We start from the raw sequence: 27,315 nt of genomic DNA, 5'->3' as shown, positions 1-27,315 counted from the left end.
ATATCATCGGTCAAACTAGACGGTCAAACGTTGTATAAAACTCTTTTCGGAAATATAAGTCTCGACAATTTGGATTGATTATCATGTTGGCAAGGTTTAATTTATGTAAATATTAATCTTATAAGTATAGTATGATCGAAAAAAAATGCGGGTCGTTACATTACCTCCCCGTTAAATAAATTTCGTCCCGAAATTTTAAAATTGTACCTATTTTGCGTCATTGAGAAACAAATGCGGATACTTTCGTTTCATCTGATCCTCTCGTTCCCAAGTAAACTCGGGACCTCTTCTAGCATTCCAACGAACCTTAACAATCGGTATATTACTCTGTTTGAGCTGTTTAACTTCACGGTCCATGATTTCGATTGGTTCTTCGACGAATTGTAGTTTCTCGTCGACATGAATTTCTTCAAGAGGAATGGTGAGGTCTTCCTTTGCAAGACACTTCTTCAGGTTTGAGACGTGAAAGGTATTATGTACTCCAGCGAGTTGTTGTGGTAACTCGAGTCGATAAGCTACCGGTCCAATGCGTTCGATGATCTTAAACGGGCCTACGTATCTTGGGTTCAGTTTACCCCTTTTGCCGAAACGTATTACACCTTTCCAAGGTGACACCTTTAGCATAACCATGTCCCCGACCTGAAACTCTAATGGTTTCCTTCGAACATCGGCGTAGCTCTTTTGGCGGCTACGGGCTGTTTTCAATCTCTCCTTGATTTGCACTATCTTCTCAGTCGTTTCATGTATGATCTCGGGACCAGTTAAATGTCGATCTCCTACTTCATTCCAACAGATAGGAGATCTACACTTCCTTCCGTACAATGCTTCGAATGGCGCAGCTCCAATGCTCGCATGATAACTATTATTATACGAGAATTCTGCTAACGGTAGATATTTATCCCATCCGTTTCCAAAATCGATCACACATGCCCTGAGTATGTCTTCGAGAGTCTGAATCGTTCTTTCACTCTGTCCATCGGTTTGTGGATGATATGCGGTACTCATATCCAACCGAGTTCCTAGTGCCTCCTGTAGTGATTGCCAGAATTTTGAGGTAAATCTACTATCACGATCGGATATAATGGAAATAGGTATTCCATGCCTTGAAACAACTTCCTTTATATACAATCGTAATAGTTTCTCCATTCTATCCGTTTCCTTTATAGGCAAGAAATGTGCAGACTTGGTGAGACGATCAACAATCACCCAAATGGTGTCGTATCCCCAGGCAGTCTTTGGTAACTTCGTGATGAAATCCATGGTAATACCGTCCCATTTCCATTCTGGAATTTCTGGTTGTTGAAGTAACCCTGACGGCTTCTGGTGTTCTGCTTTAACCTTGGAACAAGTTAAACACTCCCCAACATATGTTGCAACGTCTGTTTTTAAATTAGGCCACCAATAATGCGTCTTAAGATCTTGGTACATCTTTCCAACTCCAGGATGTATCGAATATCTTGTCTTATGTGCCTCGTTCAATATCAACTTCCTTAATCCACCCAACTTCGGTACCCAAATACGATTTGCAAAATATCGAATTCCATCTTCCCGCATAACGAGTTGCTTCTCATACTTCTTCATTATTTCATTTCCTATATTTTCTTTAGTAAGTGCTTCTCGTTGAACTTCTTTGATTTGTGAGTTGAGATTCATGCGAATTTTTATGTTCATCGCTCGTACTCGAATTGGTTCTCGTTCCTTTCTGCTTAGAGCGTCGGCCACCACGTTCGCTTTCCCGGGATGATAACGAATTTCACAATCATAGTCATTTATTAACTCAACCCACCTACGTTGCCTCATGTTCAGCTGTTTTTGATCGAAAATATGTTGAAGGCTTTTATGATCAGTAAACACAGTGAATTTAACCCCATACAAGTAATGTCTCCACATCTTCAATGCAAACACGACTGCTCCCAGTTCTAGATCATGCGTCGTATAATTTCGCTCGTGAATCTTCAATTGTCGGGATGCGAATGCAATAACTTTCTTCCGTTGCATAAGAACACAACCAAAACCTTGTCGCGAAGCGTCACAATATATTTCAAAATCATCGTTCCCTTCTGGTAACGATAAAATAGGCGCCGTAGTTAACTTCTTCTTCAGTAATTGAAATGCGTTCTCCTGCTCCGAGGTCCATTCATATTTCTTCCCTTTTTGCGTTAACGCTGTCAACGGTTTAGCTATTCGGGAAAAATCTTGAATAAACCTTCTATAATAACCGGCTAAACCCAAAAATTGGCGTATCTGCGTTGGTGTCTTAGGAGTCTCCCATTTTTCAATGGCTTCAATTTTTGCTGGATCAACCTGAATTCCTTTGCTACTAACAACGTGGCCAAGAAATTGTACTTCTTTCAACCAGAAAGCACACTTAGAAAATTTAGCATAAAGTTGTTCTTTTCTCAACAACTCCAGTATCAACCTTAAATGCTCTTCATGCTCTTGCTCACTCTTGGAATAGATAAGAATATCATCAATGAAAACGATAACAAACTTATCTAAATACGGACTACAAACTCGATTCATGAGGTCCATGAATACAGCTGGCGCATTCGTCAATCCAAACGGCATAACCAAAAATTCGTAATGACCATAACGTGTCCGAAAAGCAGTTTTCGGAATGTCCTCTTCTTTGACGCGTAGTTGATGATAGCCCGATCTTAAGTCGATTTTTGAATAAACACATGATCCTTGCAATTGATCAAATAAGTCATCAATTCTCGGTAGTGGATACCGATTCTTGATAGTTAACTTATTTAATTCACGATAGTCTATACACATCCTAAAAGATCCATCTTTCTTCTTAACAAACAAAATTGGAGCTCCCCACGGTGAAGTACTCGGTCGTATGAATCCACGGTCCAGTAATTCTTTTAACTGACTTTGAAGTTCTTTTAACTCGGACGGTGCAAGTCTATATGGAGCACGAGCCACTGGTGCAGCTCCTGGTACTAAATCTATTTGAAATTCTACCGATCTAAATGGAGGTAATCCCGGCAATTCTTTCGGAAAAACTTCAGGAAAATCTCTTGCCACAGGCACGTCGTTGATGCACTTTTCTTTCTTTTCGATTTTATTAACATGTGCTAAAATAGCGTAACATCCCTTTTCTAAACACTTCTTGGCTTTCAAACAGCTAATGAGTTTTAGCTTTGAATTACCCTTCTCTCCATAAATCATCACTGGCATTTTATCCTTACCAGGAATACGAATTGCCTTCTTAGCACAAACAACTTCCGCTCCTATTTTGGACATCCAGTCCATGCCGACTATTACATCAAAACCTCCCAATTCTACGGGTATTAAGTCGATTTTAAACGTTTCTCCAGCTAAATTTATTTCACAATCACGACAAATTTTATCGGCTTCAATTAGTTTACCATTAGCTAACTCAATCAAGTACTTAGCATCTAAAGGTAATGATGAACAATTCAATTTAGTGTAAAAATTTATACACACGTAGCTTCTATCGGCGCCAGTATCAAATAAAATAGATGCTGATAAGTTATTAATGGTAAACGTACCCGTAACAAGCTCCGGGTCTTCTCGTGCCTCTCTAGCATTAATAACAAACGCTCTTCCACGTGCAGGTCCGCCATTCTGATTCGGGCACTGACTCTTATAGTGACCTTGTTTTCCACAACCAAAACAAGTAATGGTAGCCAAAGCAGTTCTATTTGCGTTGGTGGCAGGAGTCTTGTTGCCATTTGTAACGAGAGCCTTACAATCTTCCGCAAGATGACCTTGTCGATTACACTTGGTGCATAACACACTACAGTAACCAAAGTGATGTTTGTGGCAACGGTTGCATAAAGGACTTTGTCCTTTGTAACCAAAGCCTGAACCGCTACCCGCACCTTTCGGGGTTTCTGGTTTCTTAAAAGATTGCTGTTGGTAACCTCGATCATAATTTCCGTTCCACTTCCTTTTGTTACTTGATACCTTCACCTCAGTAGTGAATGCTTTCTTATCCAGAATGACCTGATCCATTAACTCGTTCGCCATGGTTATAGCTTCATGAATTGTCTTAGGTTTCGATGCTGTAACATTTGCCTTGACCTTCTTGGGCAAACCACCTTTGTACATTTCAATCTTCCGTGCTTCGGTTGGAACCAATTCAGGACATAGCAAAACTAATTCCATGAATCGCTGATTGTAGTTGGTGATTTCAGTACCAACCACCTTCAAACTTCGTAACTCATCTTCTAACTTAATAACCTCATTCCTTGGACAATACTCGGTGATTATCATTGCTTTGAATTCTTCCCATGGAGTATCATAAGCTACATATCCTCCTACCGCCTTCACATAATTCTTCCACCATGTGAGTGCACTATCTTGTAAAGTGCACGATGCAAACTTGGTCATGTCTTTTTCATCACAACCACTGATTTTAAACACCGTCTCCATCTTTTCTATCCATCGGGTTAAACCGATCGGCCCTTCCGTTCCACTGAATGATGAAGGCTTGCAAGCTTGGAACATCTTGTAGGAGCATCCTACACGAGGATTTGGATTAACTGCAGCAGCTCTTGCAGCCTCAACCCATAACATTCTGTCGTTCACTCGCTGGTTGATGAGTTCCTCGAGTTCTTGTTCCGTCATTCGATTTAATCGCGCCATTTCCTAATGAAAGAAAATAATTATTCACATGGATTATTATAGATGTAGTGTGTATTTATAGTACATTATAGCTTATTAATAATATGAACTAGGTATTATTATAAAAGCCTTTTCTTCTTATTAGCGTTTTATAATTATATCTTGGGTAGTACCTACCCGTTAATGTTCATACTTAATAGCTTAGTACAGAATCAATTACTACAATCTAAATAATACTTAACCATGGAAAATTATTGCATTTCATACTTCAATATTTTACATATGCTTATCTTACATCGAACATTAAGCAAACCACACTATTAATATTATACAAAACATTATTCGGTTCCATGGTTTGACACAGCAGCGCATCGTTTGATCTATTTTCTAGGACGTTTAGACACAAAGATTTGCTTAACGCTTATCCTAACTGTCTGCCTATATTTTGGCTGTGGGACTGAAGAACTGGATGCCGGGACAGAACGAATAGGAATAGCGGGGATAGGGGTGGTAGTGTTGAGTGGAATTGGTGCCACATCATTCTCATTAAACTCGGGATTTGGATTTTCTAATTCATTAGCCTTTCGTTTCTTTCCTAGTTCGAACTCGTCTTTTGTAATTTCCTGTATTTCTTCCTCGGGTTCACTTTCCTCCTCGGGTTCACTTTCCTCCTCGGGTTCACTTTCCTCCTCGGGTTCACTTTCCTCCTCGGGTTCACTTTCCGGGTTCTCTATAGTTGGTTCATCCGGAATTTGTGAGTCTTCCCCAAGGATATCATTTTCGTCATCGGACAGGTTAATGACTGGAACGCCATCTGAAGATTCTGATTCGGAGTCGTTGATTGTGATAACAATTTTTGAGCTCGACATCTATCACACAACAACTAACCCATTAGTACTTATATAATATTTACATATAAATTTTAACCAACAGTGATAAGCAATGGTTTTTTTAAAATCAGACCCGGTCAAAGTCCAGACTTTACTAATGTATCCTAACGACTTATCAGTTAGACACACTAATGCAAACCTGGTTCGCTAAGACCACCGCTCTGATACCACATGTCATAACCCGTCCTTAACCATAAGAACGTGTTAGATAACGTATGATTTCATTGCGAGGTATTGACCTCTATATGCGACATTTTTAAAAAGGAAAACTGCATATATTATACATTACAAACCAAACCATTATTTTTGTTACAAGCTTTAGACAATAAAAAGATGATTATCGTTTAACGATAATCTTCGACTTACAAACTTTACAAATGATAATAACAACACGATTTCTAGCATATTTTACAACACACGTCCTCGGATATGCAGTTTTATTTTTGACACAAATATGAGTACGCATGATCCTGCTTAGATTCAACATAATGCAGCAGAAGCTTTAATTATCACCTGAGAATAAACATGTTTAAAAACGTCAACATAAAGTTGGTGAGATATAGGTTTAGTGCGCAGCAATATATATATATAGACCACAAGATTTCGTATATAAACATTTCAATAAAAATATTCTAAGTGGTTGAGCACTTGGTAACCATACTTAACATTTTCACGTCGCATATTCCCTTTAATATGAAATCTTACTACACTGTACCAAGTGTAGTCACGAAACGAAGTACTGTGCAACCGTTGAATACTGGTCGTCCAGTCCGGTTGGGGTTGTCAGGCCCGATAGATCTATCAACAGGATTCGCGTTTACAATACCGCTGTAAATAACAGTTACCAAGCTACAGGGAAGTATGCCAGGGGTACAACTCAACGTAGAATATATTTTTCAGTTACTTGTGTCCATAACGTAAAACATAAAATACATGTATTCTCATCCCGAAATATTTAGAGTTTAAAAGTGGGACTATATACTCACTCTTGTCTTGATGATATATATATTTTGACTCGGTCTTCCGGTTGATATCACAAACCTATCCATATATAATATATCAATATGTTTTCATTTTAAAACAAACGTTATATATATATATACTTGTTATACTTTTAATATTTTGAATATTTCCTTAGTCCGTAGTTAGCATTCCGATGTTAGTAATTCAATTTTTAATGGTTCATTTTTAGATGTTTAATATACCCGCAATAAACAAAACCCCCAACGAAATAAATAAAACCCCATCGTATATGTATTGGTCGAGATTAATCTTGACCCATGGTACCGGTGTTGTCAAATGACGTGTTGCGTACATAAAGTACCGGTGTTGTCAAATGACGTGTTGCGTACAAACATGGGATCTTATGATTAATCTTCTCGTGTTGTTTACGGGTGATCCTGAACCATATAAAATTGAATTATAAGTACATATATATAAAATATCATGTTATCTTAGAAATATGTGATTTATATCATTTTTTTCCAATTGATCCCGTAGTTGAAATGATCTAGGATAACCAATTTTGTTTCGGTCATAGTTTCTTCGTTACAAATCCGTTTTCGTTGATTCAAATTGCCATCTTCTTGGATCGAGTTCTTCTTTAAGACTATGAACTGTAAATACCTTGGTTTGTATTCAAAATCATACGGCATAAGTGAAACATTAGTGAAACATATGAAGTTAAACATTTTTGTTACAACAAAATCATTTAATGACCATTTTTCTAAAAAATACTTATACTTTGAAAAACCAAGTTTTACCTTGTTAAATTAGCATATACATAAGTTATATTACAGGTCTTGAAGTATTTTAAAAGTTAAGTTAGAAGGATCTATTTAGTTTGCAAACAAGTTTGAAAACATTCAAACTATGTTCTTGTTGTTAAAATTTTATACCATAAAATAAGATAGCTATATATATATATGAATTGAATAAGGTTATGAATATAGATTCTACCTCAAGTTCCTTGGATAAGTTTGCTGTAAAAGAGGAGTAAGAAGCTAGAATCAAATGGGTGATAGAAGTGGATGAAAGATTGGAAGTAAGTTGGTGTTCTTGGAGGGTTTTCTTGAAGTGTTTTTGTATGCTTTTCTTATGGTGTTTTAGTATGGTTTTTGAAGCTAGATCTTTATGGAACTTTGCTGGATTGTTATGGAGTTTAGAGAGTAAGAAAGAGTGTGTGTTTTTAGTTAAGAGATTGAAGTAAAAATGAATCAAAAATGATGATACATATATACTCCTAAAAATGTGATCTTTAAGGATAACATGACAAAATTCTAGTTTGTATTTTTGTAATTAGTCTTGCAATGATTCAAAAGTAATTACCTAGCTCTAAGGGCATGAATAATGGCTGGTTAGGTGGTGATTTTGATGTGTATTTACTATTAGTAAATACGTATAGGAGCTAGGTATGATACGAGTACAAATACTCTAAATATACGTATAGAAATTTTGTGAAAAATGGAATGAGGATTCAAATATAGCTATCTTTTGTGAATACACTTATATGATTTTATGTATTTAAGTTCTTAAAAGTGATTAAATACATTACTTATACAATATATGTATAAACATTATAGTCTTAAGTATTTAAGTCAAATAACGTTACGTATTGTTATCGTTTTGAAAACTTAAGTTAGTAGTTTCAAAATACACATATAACTTGTTGTTATTAATACAAAATGAGATATTAAAACATTCATTAATCATGTTAAATATGTATATATACATATATATACACAAACGTATAATTATCATATATTGTATAGTTCGTGATATCATCGGTCAAACTAGACGGTCAAACGTTGTGTAAAACTCTTTTCGGAAATATAAGTCTCGACAATTTGGATTGCTTATCATGTTGGCAAGGTTTAATTTATGTAAATATTAATCTTATAAGTATAGTATGATCGAAAAAAAATGCGGGTCGTTACACCCAACCGCAGCATAACATTACCATACGAACGGTGCACCAGTTGTGCGTTGACGCACTGCTTCAACAACTTTTTCTCCTCGTCATCCAACGCTGGCATCTTGTTCACATCTTTTTCTACCTTCTCGCACCAAATGAGCGTCTGCGGGAAGCCAGTGCCTACTACGGTCTGGTCGACGAAGAAAAAAGTTTCTTTCCAACTTCCCGCATTCGATTTCGGGGTTTTTGTGAAATTTTGGCGTGCGAAGAAGGTGAACCAAGATTTATGGTGGTTGGCTAAGCGGAATAGGTGGCAAAAAACCTTCACCAATGGTACTGTGTTGAGTGCAACACACCACATCTCGAATAGAACGATTTTGCCTATAGCATACGGGTGCAATTGCCCTAGCCCTACTTTGAAATGATCTAGTACGCCTAAAAAGAAGTCGGTGGGTGGAACCCTAAAATTACCATGCTTAAAAGCATGTTCGTAGATCGCCACCTTATTCTCTGGTGGCTGATGGGCTCGCTGGCTAGGCAGTGGTGGTACCGGATTGTAACCCGCTAGAGGGGGGTATTGCTTAACTAAGTGGTCGATGTTTTTCTGGCCTATGTTGGACTCTACATTCTCTACGAAAGTTTCATTAGCTTTGGTCATTTTTAGATGAATGGAGAACGACTGACCTTTAAATGACGATCGGAATATGACGGAGTTGATCGGAATTGATAGGATTTGGAGGCGAGAGCGTATTTGGGAAGCTTGACACCGGAAAAGTGAAAATGTGTGTGATTTGGGGCTATTTATAGGCAAGATTGGGGGAGCGTGGGTTGGAATGGTGTGATCGTGGCCATACACGTGTAATGCAATCGACGGGTTGCATTTGCTGATCGCGCGTGGTGTCAGTTAAGAATGATTACAAACACGCGCGTGGTTCGCACGCGCCTGCGGCACTGTTACTTTATGTCTTGTCAGCCGAATGGGCTTCTGCGATTGTGACAGGCATCGAGGCGCACGCAAGGACATTAAATGCTCGTCGTCCTTTTGTTTTCTCTTTTTCGCTTAATAGTTTGATATCATATGACTTGCGTCATATAACATCAAACTGGGGGGACTTAATGATACCGCAGCCCGCATGCGCATGTAACATACACACGGGCATGCGCTATGGTGCGTATGCGGGGTGCTCTCATGCGTCATGCGGCATGCGGATCCGTATTTGGCCCCTTTACGGCGGTTGCTTAGCTAACAAGCAAATATCTTTTCCATAATTATATCCGTGATTCGGGGGAGATGGTTATGGAAACGATTATCACTATCCTATGACGGTTCTAGAATTAGGGTTTGTCTATAAATACAAACCCTAATCGTCGTTAGCAACATACCACGTTACGTAGCCATCTTCTACCACACATCCTACGTAACTTATATCCTCTATCATCTTCTAAAGGTTAACAGGTTAGTTCTTTATTAACTGGTACCTACAACCTTGCTTGGGGCCTTCTGATCGACGGACGTCATCGAAGGTGGACTTAATCACTTGGCCACCCCGCCGACATCATCATGTCGGCCAGGGTTATTCACGGTAGCCGGACCGGAGAGCCACGTTCTAAGATCCTTAAACCCCTCCTTTACGTTGAGCAAGCATGTTAAGACCCCTCGGTTAAAATATGCATGATCAGTTATTATGCAGTATGAAGTAAATTTTGATGCTTTACGAAGTGAATTTAGAAGTGAGGTTGTATTTGGGAGATATTGTCATCGGAATCTAGTGGAATCTCTTGGCTACGTTGATGATGGAATGGAGCTCGTTATCATTAAAGAATATGTTCATAATGGTACACTTAGAGAACATTTGGATGGTAAGATTTATTATAAGTTATTTAGCACCCTGATTTACCATTTTTTTTTGTAACATCAACAATTTATTAAAAAATTACCCTACAAGCAAGACGCTAGGAAAGGCACACCAAAACTGATTTAATTAGCGTTAAACGACCCTGATTTACCATTTTATCCCCTCAAATTGGCAAAAGTATCAATTTAGTTGTTCCCTGTTTCAGGTGTTCATGGAAGTTTTCTGGACTTCAGTCAACGAATTGAAATATGCATCGATATTGCTCATGGCTTAACGTATCTCCATCTACGGGCAGGTAATCCATAACCTTCGTTGTAATGTTTGTGTTCTCCATATCCAAAATCATATCATAACTTTACAAAAAACATTCAAAGACTTTCAGTTCTTACTTTCTTGAGTTTAATTAGGAGACCAAATCATCCATGGCGACGTGAAGTCGACACATATTCTTCTGACCGAGAGAATGAGAGCAAAAGTGGTCGATTTTGGATTTGCAAAATTTGGTGATGAAGAAACTGATAAAACACATGTTGTGACCAAAGTAAGAAGGGGAACAGTTGGTTACCTTGACCCCATGTATATGAGAACATTCAAAGTCACACCAAAGAGTGACGTTTACTCTTTTGGGGTTCTACTTATTGAAATTTTCACCGGCCGTCGCCCCGTTAAGTCTAAGAGGTCTCCGGATGAAAAGATGACAATAAGATGGGTAAGTTTCTTGTTCTTAATATGCTTCTTGATATGGAAAATGAGTGTGCTGGACGCGTTAGGTAGCAAGTCAAAACATGTAGTTTTACTTCGGTCGTGTTATGCTGACCTAAGAAACTTTTAGTCCAAAACTATTTAGAAAAATGGTCGAATAGCCCAAAAGGTAACATAAAAGTTACAATTTCCCAATAAAGGGAATAACGTTTATTTCTTTGTCCATAAAAGACTTTGATTTCAATGTAGTGCTTAAAAAGTCTCTGATTTGAAAAAGGTTGCAATTGAGGTAAAAATTGACCCATGACATTTGTTAAAAGTTTTTATTGTTGATATGTATTTACATGTCATTTTTTCATTTACTGACTAGGATTTTATCATTTTTTTATTTAATGACTAATCTTCTTCTTCAACAAAAATTATAAGCATCATCATCAAATTCATAGCAGCAGAAAGTAATGTATATTATTGCCAGCGATTCATATCATCAAACTACATTCATAATCACAGATTCATAAGCATCATTATCATAAAATTTTTATGTCATAAAATTGCCATCAAATTAATAAACACAGATTCATAAGCACCGTCAAATTATGTTCATAGAATTTCCATCAAATTTGTTGAGAAAAGCGACACCGAATTATAGCAAACCGCTAGTAATAATTGAAATAGCGACAATAAAGAGACACCGAGATTTAACGTGGAAAACCCCAATAGGGTAAAAAACCACGGGCAAGGAAAGAAACTCTTCACTAATAAGAATAATAGGAATTACACTTCTCTCTAATTACAAGGATAAGTACTAATCTTTATATCTCTTGTAATTAGGAGATTAAACTACAAACTCTCTTTTATTCTTTTAGTACATGGAAGAAAGAAGTGATTATTGGACAATGAAATGAATTAGCTTCACCTCTTATTTATACTGAATGGATATGGGGTTGGTAAAGTATGAAAACTCATATTTGTCTACAAATTGTAGGCACCTAACATGCACGTATCAATTTCCATATTGTTGTTTGACTTTATATTGCCACCTACCATCCATGTTTGACACTATCAACCATCCATATTTGACAATCTCCCACTTGAAGATTTGATTGAAGCTCAATCAGTCTTCACACGATAATCCTTCCTTGCCAATGATGTTACTTACGTCTCCGCTAGGCCGCATGAGGAACGGCACCAAATAAACTTGTCACGGTTGATTGACTTTGTTAGAAAATCAGCTACATTATCGTCAGTATGAATTTTCTGCATATCCACGGTTCCTTCTTCTACTTTCTCACGAACGAAGTGATACTGAACTCGTATATGCTTTGTCTTTGAATGAAATGCCAGATTCCTTGCAAGATGCAAGGCACTCTGGTTGTCACAAAATAGAGTGATATTCTTTTGTTTGTGTTCGAGTTCCTCCAACAACATCTTCAACCATACTGCCTCTTTAGTAGCTTGAGTAGCTGCTACATATTCTGCCTCTGTTGTTGACGTCGCCATAACTGACTGCAGTTTTGAAACCCAGCTTACTATTCCACCACAAAGTGTGAATACATATGCAGTGGTAGATTTACTTTTATCGATATCACCTGCATAATCTGAATCAACATACCCTTTGACTATAAATTTCGGTTCCCCATAACATAATGCAACATCTAAGGTACCCTTGATGTATTTAAGGATCCTCTTTACTGCATTCCAATGCTCTTTACCAGGATTCGCCATGTACCGACTAACTACTCCCACTGCATGTGCAATGTCTGGTCTTGTACATATCATTGCGAACATTAAACTTCCCACTGCTGATGCATACGGTACGCGAGACATCTCCTTCCTCTCGTATTCACTGCTAGGACACATAACGGAGGATAACTTGAGATTAGTAGAAATTGGGGTTGAGATTGGCTTACTATCTTGCATATTGAAACGCTCCAAGATTTTCCTCAAATAATTCTTTTGAGAAAACCAAATCTTCCTATTATCTCTGTCTCGGTGAATTTGCATCCCTAGAATCTTGTTTGCGGTATCCAAGTCTTTCATTTCAAACTCCCTAGCCAATTGAGCCTTCAGCTTATTAATACGATCTTTGTTGGGGCCTGCAACCAACATGTCGTCTACATATAACAGCAAAATGACAAAATCATTGTCCCCAAACCTCTTGAAATATGCACAAGGGTCTGCATAAAGTCTGTTATATTCAAGGCTCATTATGAAAGAATCAAATCTCTTGTACCAGCATCTCGGCGCCTGTTTGAGACCATACAGAGATTTCTTTAACCTGCAAACCAAATTCTTTTTTTCCTTGTAGTTCAAAACCTTCTGGTTGAAGCATATAAATTTCTTCTTCAAGATTTCCATGAAGAAATGCAGTTTTCACATCTAGCTGCTCTAGATGCAAATCAAATGTAGCACACATCGCTAGAACTACTCGAATTGTTGTAAGTCGAACCACAGGAGAAAATATTTCATTAAAGTCTTTACCTTCTTTCTGAGCATATCCTTTAACCACCAGTCTTGCACGATACCGCTCCACTTGATCATCGCCATTTCACTTGATCTTATACACCCATTTATTTTCAATAGGTTTTCTACCTTTCGGCAATGGCACAAGTTCCCATGTTTGATTTTTATGAAGAGCTTCAATTTCTTCCTGCATAGTTGTCATCCACTGAGATGCATCTGAATGATTCAGTGCCTCGCGAAGAGTTGTTGGCTCTCCTTCCTCTGTTAGAAGACAAGATGCAACATTGCTTTCCATAATATAATCTGAGTGCCACCCTGGACGTTTCCTTTCCCGATTAGAAATACGAGTCGCTAGAGCTTCATCAACGACTACTTGATTTTCATCGTGCTCTGGTACTGCTTCAGAAGAATCTTTATGAAATTCATTACCCACCTGTATTGGTATAGTTTCTTTTGAAGTGCTAACATCTTCAAGATCTTTGTCTTCTGTAAAGACAACATCTCTGCTGATGACTACTTTGTGGGCAGTGGGGTCCCACAAGCGATACCCCTTAACTCCATCAGCATACCCCAAGAACAAACACGTTCTGGACTTCGGATCCAACTTTTTCGTTTCTTGAGAATTGTACATTGCGTACACAGGACTTCCAAATATATGAAGGTCAGAATAATTAACTGGTTTTTCAGTCCACATTTCCATCGGCGATTTCAACTCAATTGCAGTTGATGGTGACCGATTTATCACGTAACAGGCAGTACTTACTGCTTCTGCCCAGAATGATTTTCCCAAGCTTGTAGTTGCCAACATCGCTCTTGTTCTATCTAACAAGGTTCTGTTCATCCGCTCTGCCACTCCATTTTGTTGAGGAGTGTATGCTGTTGTGAACTGCCTTTTGATACCTTCTTGTTTGGAAAACTTATCAAATTCATCACCAGTGTATTCTCCTCCATTATCTGTCCTCAAACACTTGATCTTTTTACCAGATTCAAGTTCAACTCACGCTTTGTAAACTTTGAAAACTTCAAACACATCTGCCTTTCTCTTGATCGGGTACACCCAACATCTCCTAGTGTAATCATCAATAAATGATACAAAATACTTTGCTCCTCCTAGGGATTGAACTGGTGCTTGCCACACATCAGAGTGAACCAATTCTAGAATCAATTTACTTCTAGAATTTGATGTGTTAAACTTCAGACGATGCTGCTTGCTGATTACACAATGCTCACAGAAAGGTAGCGATACCTTTGTAAGACCAGGAATAAGATTTCTTTCAACAAGAATCTTCATACCTTGCTCAGACATGTGTCCAAGCTTTTGATGCAGTGTCATAGCAACTTTATCACTTAAACTATTCGAAGCAACAGATGCTTCCGATTCCTGTACCGTCTCGCCTTTCAGAATGTATAAATTAGCACCCACCTTTTCTCATTTCATAAGCACAACCGAGCTTTTCTTGATTATCATGATCTTCTCATGTATCACCATCTTACAACCAAGATCATCCAATTGTCCTAAAGACAATAAGTTCTTCTTCAAACCCTCCACGTGTCGCACACCTTGAATAGTACGAACTGTACCATCATGCATCTTCAAAACGATATCTCCAAGTCCAATAATCTTTAGTTCATGATCATTGCAACTGTATACAGATCCTCCTGAGATACGTTCATATTGTTTGAACCATTCTCTTCTAGGGGTCATGTGAAAAGTAGCTCCCGAGTCAAATAACCAGACATCGACAAATGTCTTTCTGCCTTCATTTGCTACCACTGCCTCACTAACCAAAGCAGTCCCATCATCTGAAGTGCTTGCAATATTTCCCTGAGGATTTGAGTTATTTAAACTCCGACAATCCTTCTTCAGGTGACCTTTCTTGCCACAATTGTAGCATGTATAGGTCTTCTTCTTTTTAGACTTCGGTTTACCATTATTGTGACTCCCACTTGGGCCACGTTCCGTTGATCTCCCTCCTGACACCAATAAGGCCTCCACTTGTCGTGAACCGGCCTGTTTGTCCTCCTTGTTATTGCGTCGATTTTCTTCTTCTAGAATAGCAGCCGCAACTTCATCATAGACTAGATACTCCGAGAGAACATTATTGGTTAAGTTAATAATGAGTTGATCATACGAGTCAGGTAGACTCTGAAGTAAAAGTTCAGCACGTTTTTTTGGCTCTATATTGCAACTTAATGAAGCGAGTTGAGAAAATAGAGTATTCAAAGAATTAATGTGCTCATTAACTGAAGTAGATTCATTCATGTGTAGCGCATAAAGTTTCCTCTTAAGGAATATCTTGTTGTGGAGTGATTTGGTCTCGTACAATTTTACGAGGTGATCCCAAATCTCTTTCGCCGTCTTCTTTTCTTCTATGCTAGACAAAACGCCGTCTGCTAGTGCCAGATGAAGATTTGCGATAGCCTGACCGTCCATCTCTTCCCATTTTTCATCCGTGACTTCGGCGGACCGTCCACTGATAGCTGCCAAACACTTATCCTTTCTCAGGATAGCTTTCATATTTAGTTTCCATAACGAGAAATTACTCCCGTTGAACTTTTCAATTTCAAATTTCGTAGACATTGCTATAATCACAATCTTCTTTTCGACAATACTATTTTTCTAAGAAATAGTACCCGGGAACTTTTATCGAGTGAAATTAATCTTACTTATTTTCTAATGTGGACGATCCACTCCCGTGGCAACCACAGAGCATACGATAAGTAGATTAATACACACTAGATATTAGAACCTTAGCTCTGATACCACTTGTTGAGAAAAGTGACACCGAATTATAGCAAACCGCTAGTAATAATTGAAATAGCGACAATAAAGAGACACCGAGATTTAACGTGGAAAACCCCAATAGGGTAAAAAACCACGGGCAAGGAAAGAAACTCTTCACTAGTAAGAATAATATGAATTACACTTCTCTCTAATTACAAGGATAAGTACTAATCTTTATATCTCTTGTAATTAGGAGATTAAACTACAAACTCTCTTTTATTCTTTTAGTACATGGAAGAAAGAAGTGATTATTGAACAATGAAATGAATTAGCTTCACCTCTTATTTATACTGAATGGATATGGGGTTGGTAAAGTATGAAAACTCATATTTGTCTACAAATTGTAGGCACCTAACATGCACGTATCAATTTCCATATTGTTGTTTGACTTTATATTGCCACCTACCATCCATGTTTGACACTATCAACCATCCATATTTGACAAAATTCATATGCATCATCATCATCATAATCATCGAATTTATGTTTTCATTTTTGTACAGCATTTATGTTTAAACACCATTTTTGTTCAGCATTTTTGTACAACATTTATGTCTAAAGTTCGTGACTATGTTGTGTTGATTTCAGGCATTTAGGAAGTACAACGATGGTGACATTATGGATTTAGTCGACCCTCATATGAAGGAAGCTGTAGACAGTGAAATAATTACAATGATGCTTGCTTTAGCTTTTCAATGTGCTGCCCCAAATCGAGTGGACCGCCCAGATATGAGGGCAGTTGCAGAGCAGTTATGGGTTATCAGAAGTGATCATCTTAGACAAGGAAGAAATGGGTAAACTTGAGAGTTATACTGTAAAAAGCTTGACGCTACTTTTACTTGTTCCCATCAACTTTTCATGCTTAGGTGACTTTCATGCATTGTTGGTGTAACGTACAATCATATAAAGCATGTACCATGATTTAGGTCAAGTATCAAGAGGTTGTTAATTCCAAAATCGTTGCATGCGGGCTTCATTTGTTGGATAAATATATCTTTTACTTACGGATTAAATGTTATACCATGTGTGTATTAGTGTATCTTGTATCACACCAATACTTCACTTAAGAAATCTCCCTTCATTACCTAAAACACTACATAGCATATCACTGGTACATCTTTCTAATCGGCCGACAAATATGTTGAGAAAAGCGACACCGAATTATAGCAAACCGCTAGTAATACTCGAAATAATGACAATAAAGGAACGCCAAGATTTAACGTGGAAAACCCCAATAGGGTAAAAACCACAGACAAGGAAAGAAACGCTTCACTAATAAGAATAATAGGAATTACACTTCTCTCTAATTACAAGGATAAACACTAATCTTTATATCTCTTGTAATTAGGAGATTACTCACTAACTCTCTATTTAACTCTTTTAGTACATGAAAGAAAGAAAATGATTTTGGTACGATCTTAATGTGCATGTATGATGATGTATTTATAGTACTTGTGATGGCCAAAATTGTCAAACATGGAAGGCAATATTAAGTCTTCTTTTACCGACCATACCAACCCACCAACTATTCAACACCAACCATTCCTCATTTATTATTCAACAATCTCCCATTTGAAGATTTGATTGAAGCCCAATTAATCTTCACACGATAATCCTTCCTTGCCAATGATGTTGCTTACGTTTCTGCTAGGCCGCACGAGGAACGACACCAAACAAACTTGTCACGGTTGATTGACTTTGTTAGAAAATCAGCTACATTGTCGTCAGTATGAATTTTCTGCATATCCACGGTTCCTTCTTCCACTTTCTCACGAACGAAGTGATACTGAACTCGTATATGCTTTTTCTTTGAATGAAATGCCGGATTCCTTGCAAGATGCAAGACACTCTGGTTGTCACAAAATATATTGATATTCTCTTGTTTGTGCCCGCGTTCCTCCAACATCATCTTCAACCATACTGCCTCTTTAGTAGCTTGAGTAGTTGCTACATATTCTGCCTCTGTTGTTGACGTCGCCACAACTGACTGCAGTTTTGAAACCCAGTTTACTATTCCACCACAAAGTGTAAAAACATACGCGGTGGTGGATTTACTTTTATCCATATCACCTGCATAATCTGAATCAACATACCCTTTGACAATAAATTCTGGTTCCCCATAACATAATGCAATATCTGAGGTACCCTTAATATATCTTAGGATCCACTTTACCGCATTCCAATGCTCTTTACCAGGATTCGCCATGTACCGACTAACTACTCCCAATGCATGTGCAATGTCCGGTCTTGTACATATCATTGCGAACATTAAACTTCCCACTGCTGATGCATACAGTACGCGAGACATCTCCTTCCTCTCGTAGTTACTGCTAGGACACCTAACGGAGGATAACTTGAGATTAGTAGGAAGTGGGGTTGAGATTGGCTTACTATCTTGCATATTGATACGCTCCAAGATTTTCTTCAAATAATTCTTTTGAGAAAGCCAAATCTTCCTATTATCTCTGTCTCGGTGAATTTGCATCCCTAGAATCTTGTTTGCAGCACCCAAGTCTTTCATTTCAAACTCCCTAGCCAATTGAGCCTTCAGCTTATTAATACGATCTTTGTTGGGGCCTGCAACCAACATGTCGTCTACATATAACAGCAAAATGACAAAATCATTGTCCCCAAACCTCTTGAAATATGCACAAGGATCTGCATAAAGTCTGTTATATTTAAGGGTCATTATGAAAGAATCAAATCTCTTGTACCAACATCTCGGCGCCTGTTTGAGACCATACAGAGATTTCTTTAACCTACAAACCAAGTTCTTTTTTTCCTTGTAGTTCAAAACCTTCTGGTTGAAGCATATAAATTTCTTCTTCAAGGTTTCCATGAAGAAATGCAGTTTTCACATCTAGCTGCTCTAGATGCAAATCAAATGTAGCACACATCGCTAGAACTACTCGAATTGTTGTAAGTCGAACCACAGGAGAAAATATTTCATTAAAGTCCGTACCTTCTTTCTGAGCATATCCTTTAACCACCAGTCTTGCACGATACCGCTCCACTTGATCATCGCCATTCTGCTTGATCTTATACACCCATTTATTTCCAATAGGTTTTCTACCTTTCGGCAATGGCACAAGTTCCCCTGTTTTATTTTTATGAAGAGCTTCAATTTCTTCCTGCATAGCCGTCATCCACTGAGATGCATCTGAATGATTCAGTGCCTCGCGAAGAGTTATTGACTCTCCTTCCTCTGTTAGAAGACAAGATGCAACATTGCTTACCATAATATAATTCGAGTGCCACCCTGGACGTTTCTTGTCCCGATTAGAAATACGAGTCGCTGGAGCTTCATCAACGGCTACTTGATTTTCATCGTGCTCTGGTACTGCTTCAGAAGAGTCTTTGTGAAATTCATTACCCACCTGTATCGGTATAGTTTCTTTTGAAGTGCTATCATCTTCAAGATCTTTGTCTTCTGTAAAGACAACATCTCTGCTGATGACTACTTTGTGGGTAGTGGGGTCCCACAAGCGATACCCCTTAACTCCATCAGCATACCCCAAGAACAAACACTTTCTGGACTTCGAATCCAACTTTGCCGTTTCTTGAGAATTGTACATTGCGTACACAGGACTTCCAAATATATGAAGGTCTGAATAATCAACTGGTTTTCCAGTCCACATCTCCATCGGTGACTTCAACTCAATTGCAGTTGACGGTGACCGATTTATCACGTAACAGGCAGTACTTACTGCTTCTGCCCAGAATGATTTCCCCAAGCTTGCAGTTGCCAACATCGCCCTTGTTCTATCTAATAAGGTTTCGTTCATCCGCTCTGCCACTCCATTTTGTTGAGGAGTGTATGCCGTCGTAAACTGTCTTTGGATACCTTCTTGTTTGCAGAACTTATCAAATTCATCACCAGTGTATTCTTCTCCATTATCCGTCCTTAAACACTTGATCTTTTTACCAGAATTAAGTTCAACCCGCGCTTTGTAAACTTTGAAAACTTCAAACACATATGTCTTTCTCTTGATTGGGTACACCCAACATCTCCTAGTGTAATCATCAATAAATGATACAAAATACTTTGCTCCTCCTAAGGATTGAATTGGTGCTTGCCATACATCAGAGTGAACCAATTCTAGAACCAATTTACTTCTAAAATTTGATGTGTTAAACTTCAGGCGATGCTGCTTGCTAATTACACAATGCTCACAGAAAGGTAGTGATACCTTTGTAAGACCGGGAATAAGATTTATTTCAACAAGAATCTTCATACCTTACTCAGACATGTGTCCAAGCTTTTGATGCCATGTCATAGAAACTTTATCACTTGAACTATTCGAAGCTACAGATGCTTCCGCTTCATGTACCGTCTCGCCTTTCAGAATGTATAAATTAACACCCACTTTTTCTCCTTTCATAAGTACAACTGCGCCTTTCATGATTTTCATGATCTTGTCTTGTATCTCCATCTTACAACCAAGATCATCCAATTGTCCTAAAGACAATAAGTTCTTCCTCAAACCCTCTACGTGTCGTACACCTTGAATAGTACGAACTGTACCATCGTGCATCTTCATAATGATATCTCCGATTCTAATGATCTTTAGTTCATGATCATTGCAACTGTATACAGATCCTCCTGAGATACGTTCATATTGTTTGAACCATTCTCTTCTAGGGTTCATGTGAAAAGTAGCTCCCGAGTCAAATAACCAGACATCAACAAATGTCTTTCTGCCTTCATTTGCTACCACTGCCTCACTAACCAAAGCAGTCCCATCATCTGAAGTGCTTGCAATATTTCCTTGAGGATTTGAGTTATTTAAACTCCGACAATCCTTCTTCAGGTGACCTTTCTTGCCACAATTGTAGCATGTATAGGTCTTCTTCTTTTTAGACTTCGGTTTACCATTATTGTGACTCCCACTTGGGCCACGTTCCGTTGATCTCCCTCCTGACATCACCAAGGCCTCCACTTGTCGTGAACCGGCATGTTTGTCCTCCTTGTTATTGCGCCGATTTTCTTCTTCTAGAATAGCAGCCGCAACTTCATCATAGACTAGATACTCCGAGAGAACATTATTGGTTAAGTTAAAAATGAGTTGATCATACGAATCAGGTATACTCTGAAGTAAAAGTTCAGCACGTTCTTTTAGCTCTATATTGCAACTTAATGAAGCGAGTTAAGAAAATAGAGTATTCAAAGAATTAATGTGTTCATTAACTGAAGTAGATTCATTCATGCGTAGCGCATAAAGTTTCCTGTTAAGGAATATCTTGTTGTGGAGTGATTTGGTCTCGTACAATTTTACGAGGTGATCTCAAATATCTTTCGCCGTCTTCTTTTATTCTATGCTAGACAAAACGCCATCTGCTAATGCCAGATGAAGATTTGCGATAGCCTGGCCGTCTATCTCTTCCCATTTTTCATCAGCGACTTCAGCGGAACGTCCACTGATGGCCGCCAAACACTTATCCTTTCTCAGGATAGCTTTCATCTTTAGTTTCCATAACGAGAAGTTACTCCCGTTAAACTTTTCAATTTTGAATTTCGTAGACATTGCTATAATCACAATCTTCTTTTCGACAATACTATTTTTCTGAGAAATAGTACCCGGGAACTTTTATCGAGTGAGATTAATCTTACTTATTTTCTGATGTGGACGATCTACTCCCGTGGCAACCACAGAGCATACGATAAGTAGATTAATACACACTAGATATTAGAACCTTAGCTTTTGATACCACTTGTTGAGAAAAGCGACACCGAATTATAGCAAACCGCTAGTAATACTCGAAATAATGACAATAAAGGAACACCAAGATTTAACGTGGAAAACCCCAATAGGGTAAAAACCACGGGCAAGGAAAGAAACGATTCACTAATAAGAATAATAGGAATTACACTTCTATCTAATTACAAGGATAAACACTAATCTTTATATCTCTTGTAAATAGGAGATTACTCATTAACTCTTTATTTAACTCTTTTAGTACATGAAAGAAAGAAAATGATTTTAGGTACGATCTTAATGTGCCTGTATGATGATGTATTTATAGTACTTGTGATGGCCAAAATTTTCAAACATGGAAGGCAATATTAAGTCTTCTTTGTACCACAAAATGCATGTGCCAATTGACCATACTAACCCACCAACCATTCAACACCAACCATTCCTCATTTATTATTCAACAAAATACAGTATAACTTATACTGGAGCCACCGTTCTCCACATCAGCCATACCAGATGAGATGTTGTTTTTAGTCGGAAGACAACTACCCACCACCACCGAGGGACCACCGAAATCAAAACCACTAGTTTCAACATTTTTGATACGAATCCATCACCTAAATTGGACGGGAACACGGGTATGGATGCACAATTAAGGTTGTTAGGCAAGCAAACCCAAAAATGAAAGGGAAAATTTGAGGTAGGGGTTAAGATTCGTGATGCGGATGTGACCACGAGCTTCAAATTTCAAATTGATAAACTTGAATTTATTTGGGACACAATTGGATCCTTGTTTATTCAGCAATTATGTTCTACATTAGAAGTATGTGTCAAGAGTGCATCAACTTTCTTAACGGTTGAATTCTCTATGATGTGTAGAAGAACCAGATTTGAAGTCAGCTTCTTACTCAGCAAATGACCTAAGGCTAGCTTACAACAATCGGGTCAGCATGTCAAGCTTCATATTCCATGTGGGCAGCTTTGGCGTCCACAAGAATGATGAATAACGTAATATGGGATCCTTTTAGTTTGAGTTTTGATTAGACTAATAATCTACTCAGATTGGATGGATGTTTTAAAGTTTATTTTGCAAGAATAAAGTTTTGAAGTTTTCGATGGCTAATCAGCTTGGAAGACAACCAGCAAGGGTTGTTACAAATTAATTCCAAGGCAACTTTAAACGAAGACCTGGTTAAAATGGGATGAAAACCAAGTTCATTTAGCTGGGCTTGATCTGGTTAAGTTTACTCGGCATTGAAGGGTAAGAAGATGGATCTTAAGAGTGAGCTGTCATGAAGAAAAGCCAGCACAACGTTGAATCAGCTCAACGAAGGGCGAACAATAAGTTGAACCAGCACAACATTGAATAAGCTCAACGAAGGGCCAGCAATTAGTTGAACCAGCTCAACAAGAGCCAGCTCAAAGAACATATGATCAACTTTCAACTTTAAGGTTACTTAAGAGGCAACTTCAAATGAAATTAGTTCGACCAGCAGATGAACCAGCAAAAGATCTTACTTTAACCAGCATAAGTTGTTAGTTCAACCAGCAAGAAGAACCAACAGAAGTTATTAGTTCAACCAGTACGAGAGATCTTTAAAGCCAGCACATAAAAGTGATAGCTCAACCAGCATGAGTTTTACTTAGCCTACAAACTAATCACTTAGCGACAATGGAAAACATCTTTGCTGAAAACCCGTTCAAAAGTTGGTGTGAAAAACTGGATATAAGACAAACTTTTACATCAGTAGCTCATCCGCAAGCAAATGAACAAGTGGAGGTGACCAACAAGGAAATTTTTGCAAGAATTAAAACAATGTTGGGATTAAGTCAAGACGGATGGGTAGGAGAAATGCCGAATGTGTTATGAGCACATCGAACAACGCCAAAAGGAAGCAAGGAAGCACTAGGAAAACGCCATTTAGTATGGTATACAATGCATAAGTTTTGGGGTTAACTGCCCCAAACCGCTATCTACTCTTATTTAGACACTTTTGAACCAACTAACTTTATAAAACCCTCAAGAAAGCATTAGAGACACGAATGGTCCATTAGAAACAACAATCAACAGCAACGGCCCTTGAATTCCAAGTTATTATCATAAGTGATCCCTTAACAATAGAAAGTGTGCAAACCTGCACAAAACTTATGGAAGACATCACAAATTAAAAAATAACAAATACAACCAAAAATAAGATTGAATTATTATATAAATTAAATAATGTAGACGTATTTCATATATATTTTTTGGAGGAACAAAAACTTGCTATTTAAACGTGTTAAAATACGTGTTCCATATTTTTTTTTACTGAAAATATAAAATAGTTATACACGTGTTAGAAACTACTATGTTTACGTGTCCCTTCGAAACACGTCTAAATATAGAGGTCTAAAAATCAAAAAATGTAGTAGTACGTACGCATACCATTGCTATGCTTGCTACGGGTATGTGTAATACCCACGTGAATCGATTCCCTTGTTTTTTTGTTTCCTAGTACTAGTATGTAAGACACACGTTGGTATTCGTTTTATCTAGTGAGTGTTTGAAGTTAATATTCGTTTTATTTAATATTCGTTTTATTTAGTGTCAGGGATGGATCTTTGGGGTGGCAGGGATGGGCAGTGGCCCTCCAAAATTTTATGTTCTTAGTGTAAATTTTATATTATTTGAATTTAAAATATAAATATTTTATATAATAGCCCCTACTAGATTTTAGAATTTCTTTTTAATGTAATTGATAAGTTTTTGAAATGATTTTGGCCCTCCCACTAAAGTTGTTCAAGATCCGTCCCTGTTTAGTGTGTTGAAATTAATTAATACTAGTATTGAATGACAATTGATATAAAGAGTCTCGATGGTTGTAATTAAGTGGTGTCTTTTATTACTTTCAACTCGTGTGACTTCTTATCTTCATAACTGAAAGAGTTTCAAGTTTCAAGTTAATAGATTAATTGTCATTAAAATGTAGTTTTGCTACTTTCCTTCTCCACTATAATAGAGTTTATTTTCTTACGAAAAAAATGACACATATGAAACTTGTTCACCAAAACACAAGTACAGGATTCTTTTAGAAGCATACATGTTGCTTGTAAGTAATTTACACATAAGCATTATTTTTTGACAACTTTTAGAGAACAAATGTTCGTGTCAACTACCATTCAATGAATTTTAAATATTCGAGTCCGGCATTACTACCACTTTGAACGCTGAACAACGAGAAACGTATGACGTGCATGCAACGAATTTTTTTTTAAGAAATCGTGTCTAGCATGAGCCTCAAATATATTTCTTGGTATTACCTGGCCTTCTGATTATTATCCCCATCTACTAACATGCACGACCAGAATCGTAGTTTCAGTTATTTCTAACATGCACGACCAGAATCGTAGTTTCAGTTATTTCGAATCGTAGTTTTGAGTTTGCCTTCACACTACAACCGGTCCCTCAAGTTCGGCTTACTTTACACGACCCCTCGAGTTTTCACTTTTGCTGGGGTAGAAAACGTAATTATATAATTTTATTAAAATAAAAGAAACTAATTCCACCCGAATTTTTAACGGGCCCGAACTTTTCGCTCGGTGCGAGTTAAATCGTTCTGAGACCCCCGTTCAACTCGAAAAAAATCTGATGAACACAACGGGACTAACTACACGCGTAACGGACATCGTTAAAAAAAAAAACTAAATAACGGGCCCTATATTCTCGCTCGGTGCGAGTTAAATTTTTCCGAGACCACCGTTCAACTCGAAATAATTTTACGAACACAACGAGACTAACTATACACGAAATGGACACCGTTAAAAAAAACACTAAATATTTCGGGCTGTATTTCATACATATACATACATGTTCAACAAACAGCCCAACCTACTAGATATATTAGGTACCAAACAACGTATACTCAAATTCGACCGCGCGTTGAATACAAACGCAACAACGCGCGGTCGAATTTTTTTCTTAGTTCTACTTATTTACGGAGTATCTATTTATCTTATCACCTTCTGATAAGTACATGATAATTACTTTTATCCTATATGTGGTTTATAATTGTTCCATATTTATAATTTTAATTCGTTATTACAGCAAATTTTATTCGGTATGAAACTTTGTTTCCTACATCTTAAAACATATTATTTGTTAAAATGTATTGTAATATGTTTGAAAAAACATATACTTATGTTGGATGTAGTCTAAACTGGTAAACGAATCCGAGCTTTGCGGCGGAAAGTATTGCATTTTCTTTTGCATTTACCAAGAAATAAATAGTTAAAATACAGCTCATAGCTGAAAACGTAACTATTTTTTTTAGTAATACAAATATAAATTTTACTTGTCTGTATATGAAAATGGCTTAAAGAAGAATATTATATATTAACCAAAAAAAAAAAATGTTGCATGACTAAAATTATTTTAGTTAAAGTGTAAACACTAAAATTATTAGTTATGTATTGCAGAGTAAATTAAATTATACTAATATCATTAGTTATATTAGTTATAATTTTTAAAGAAATGTAAAGAAAACAAACGTACGTGAAGCATCTTGTGCTAGTGTAAGGGGGCCTTTTTTATCATTTGATGCAGCCTTTAAGTTCATTAAGGGGGCCCTTTTTTATCATCTGATGCAGCCTTTAAATTCATTATTGATTTTTGATTCTTAGAAAAAAAAATATTAAATATCAAAACAAATGTGAAATGCCAAGTAGGACCAAATGGAACAGTACCATAATTTTGAGTGAGACTATCATTTCTCAAAAGAAAAACACAGATATTGATTGAGATTTTTAAACTAGTAGGTTAAAAAAAAAATCCTATTTTGTAGACGCCGATAAATGAACACATAGGGATGTCTAGTTGGAGAACTTGGTCTTTGAACAAGGAAATAACTAATTAACATTAACTATAATAGCTTTGTGTAATCAATTCATTAATTAAAATAGCTTTTGTGGAAAGACGAATGATACTCAAATATTTCACTCATTACTGTGGCACTATGACTTGGCTTTGCACGTACTAAGAGAATAAAAATCCTTAACTTTGTTAATTATCTCTACGTTTTACTCGGTAGTTAAATAAAGTAGTCTTATATCTTTTCCGTATTGAATTTTTTTTTTTTTTTTTTTTTGGAAAGGCAGCTAATATTAAAAATAAAAATAAAATATGTACAGAGAATGCCAGAGGTAGGCATGTTAATTTACAACCAGAGCCTAAAACTACACTGCAGAACTATACACTGCAGAACTAATATACATTGCATCACAATTTAAAGCCTACAAAATATGAAGCATAACATTAGCCGATGCCCGTTCTGACCGCACAAAGTGAATCAAATTCCAATGGATTTGTTAGCCAATTAGTCCAATTTATCTCGAAGCCTTTGACTCTATTTGAGATCCACAAGTGACTCGTTAG

At 37.3% G+C, this 27,315-nt stretch overlaps 1 protein-coding gene across 1 annotated transcript in view; it reads left to right on the top strand.

Moving 5' to 3' along the window:
• Positions 1-17,173, top strand: part of LOC139890582 (calmodulin-binding receptor-like cytoplasmic kinase 3) — a 33,876-nt gene extending 16,703 nt beyond the window's left edge. Inside the window, exons 3-6 of the mRNA XM_071873471.1 lie at positions 10,095-10,263; positions 10,465-10,554; positions 10,667-10,968; positions 16,798-17,173. Coding sequence (XP_071729572.1) covers positions 10,095-10,263; positions 10,465-10,554; positions 10,667-10,968; positions 16,798-17,007 — 771 coding nt within the window. The 3' untranslated portion in view covers positions 17,008-17,173. The remainder of the gene's footprint in view (positions 1-10,094; positions 10,264-10,464; positions 10,555-10,666; positions 10,969-16,797) is intronic.
• The last annotated feature ends 10,142 nt before the right edge of the window (positions 17,174-27,315 follow it).

The sequence above is a fragment of the Rutidosis leptorrhynchoides genome, chromosome 2 (assembly GCF_046630445.1).
Source record: "Rutidosis leptorrhynchoides isolate AG116_Rl617_1_P2 chromosome 2, CSIRO_AGI_Rlap_v1, whole genome shotgun sequence".
Classification (NCBI taxonomy): Eukaryota; Viridiplantae; Streptophyta; class Magnoliopsida; order Asterales; family Asteraceae; genus Rutidosis; species Rutidosis leptorrhynchoides.
This window is presented reverse-complemented; position numbering and strand designations above follow the sequence as displayed.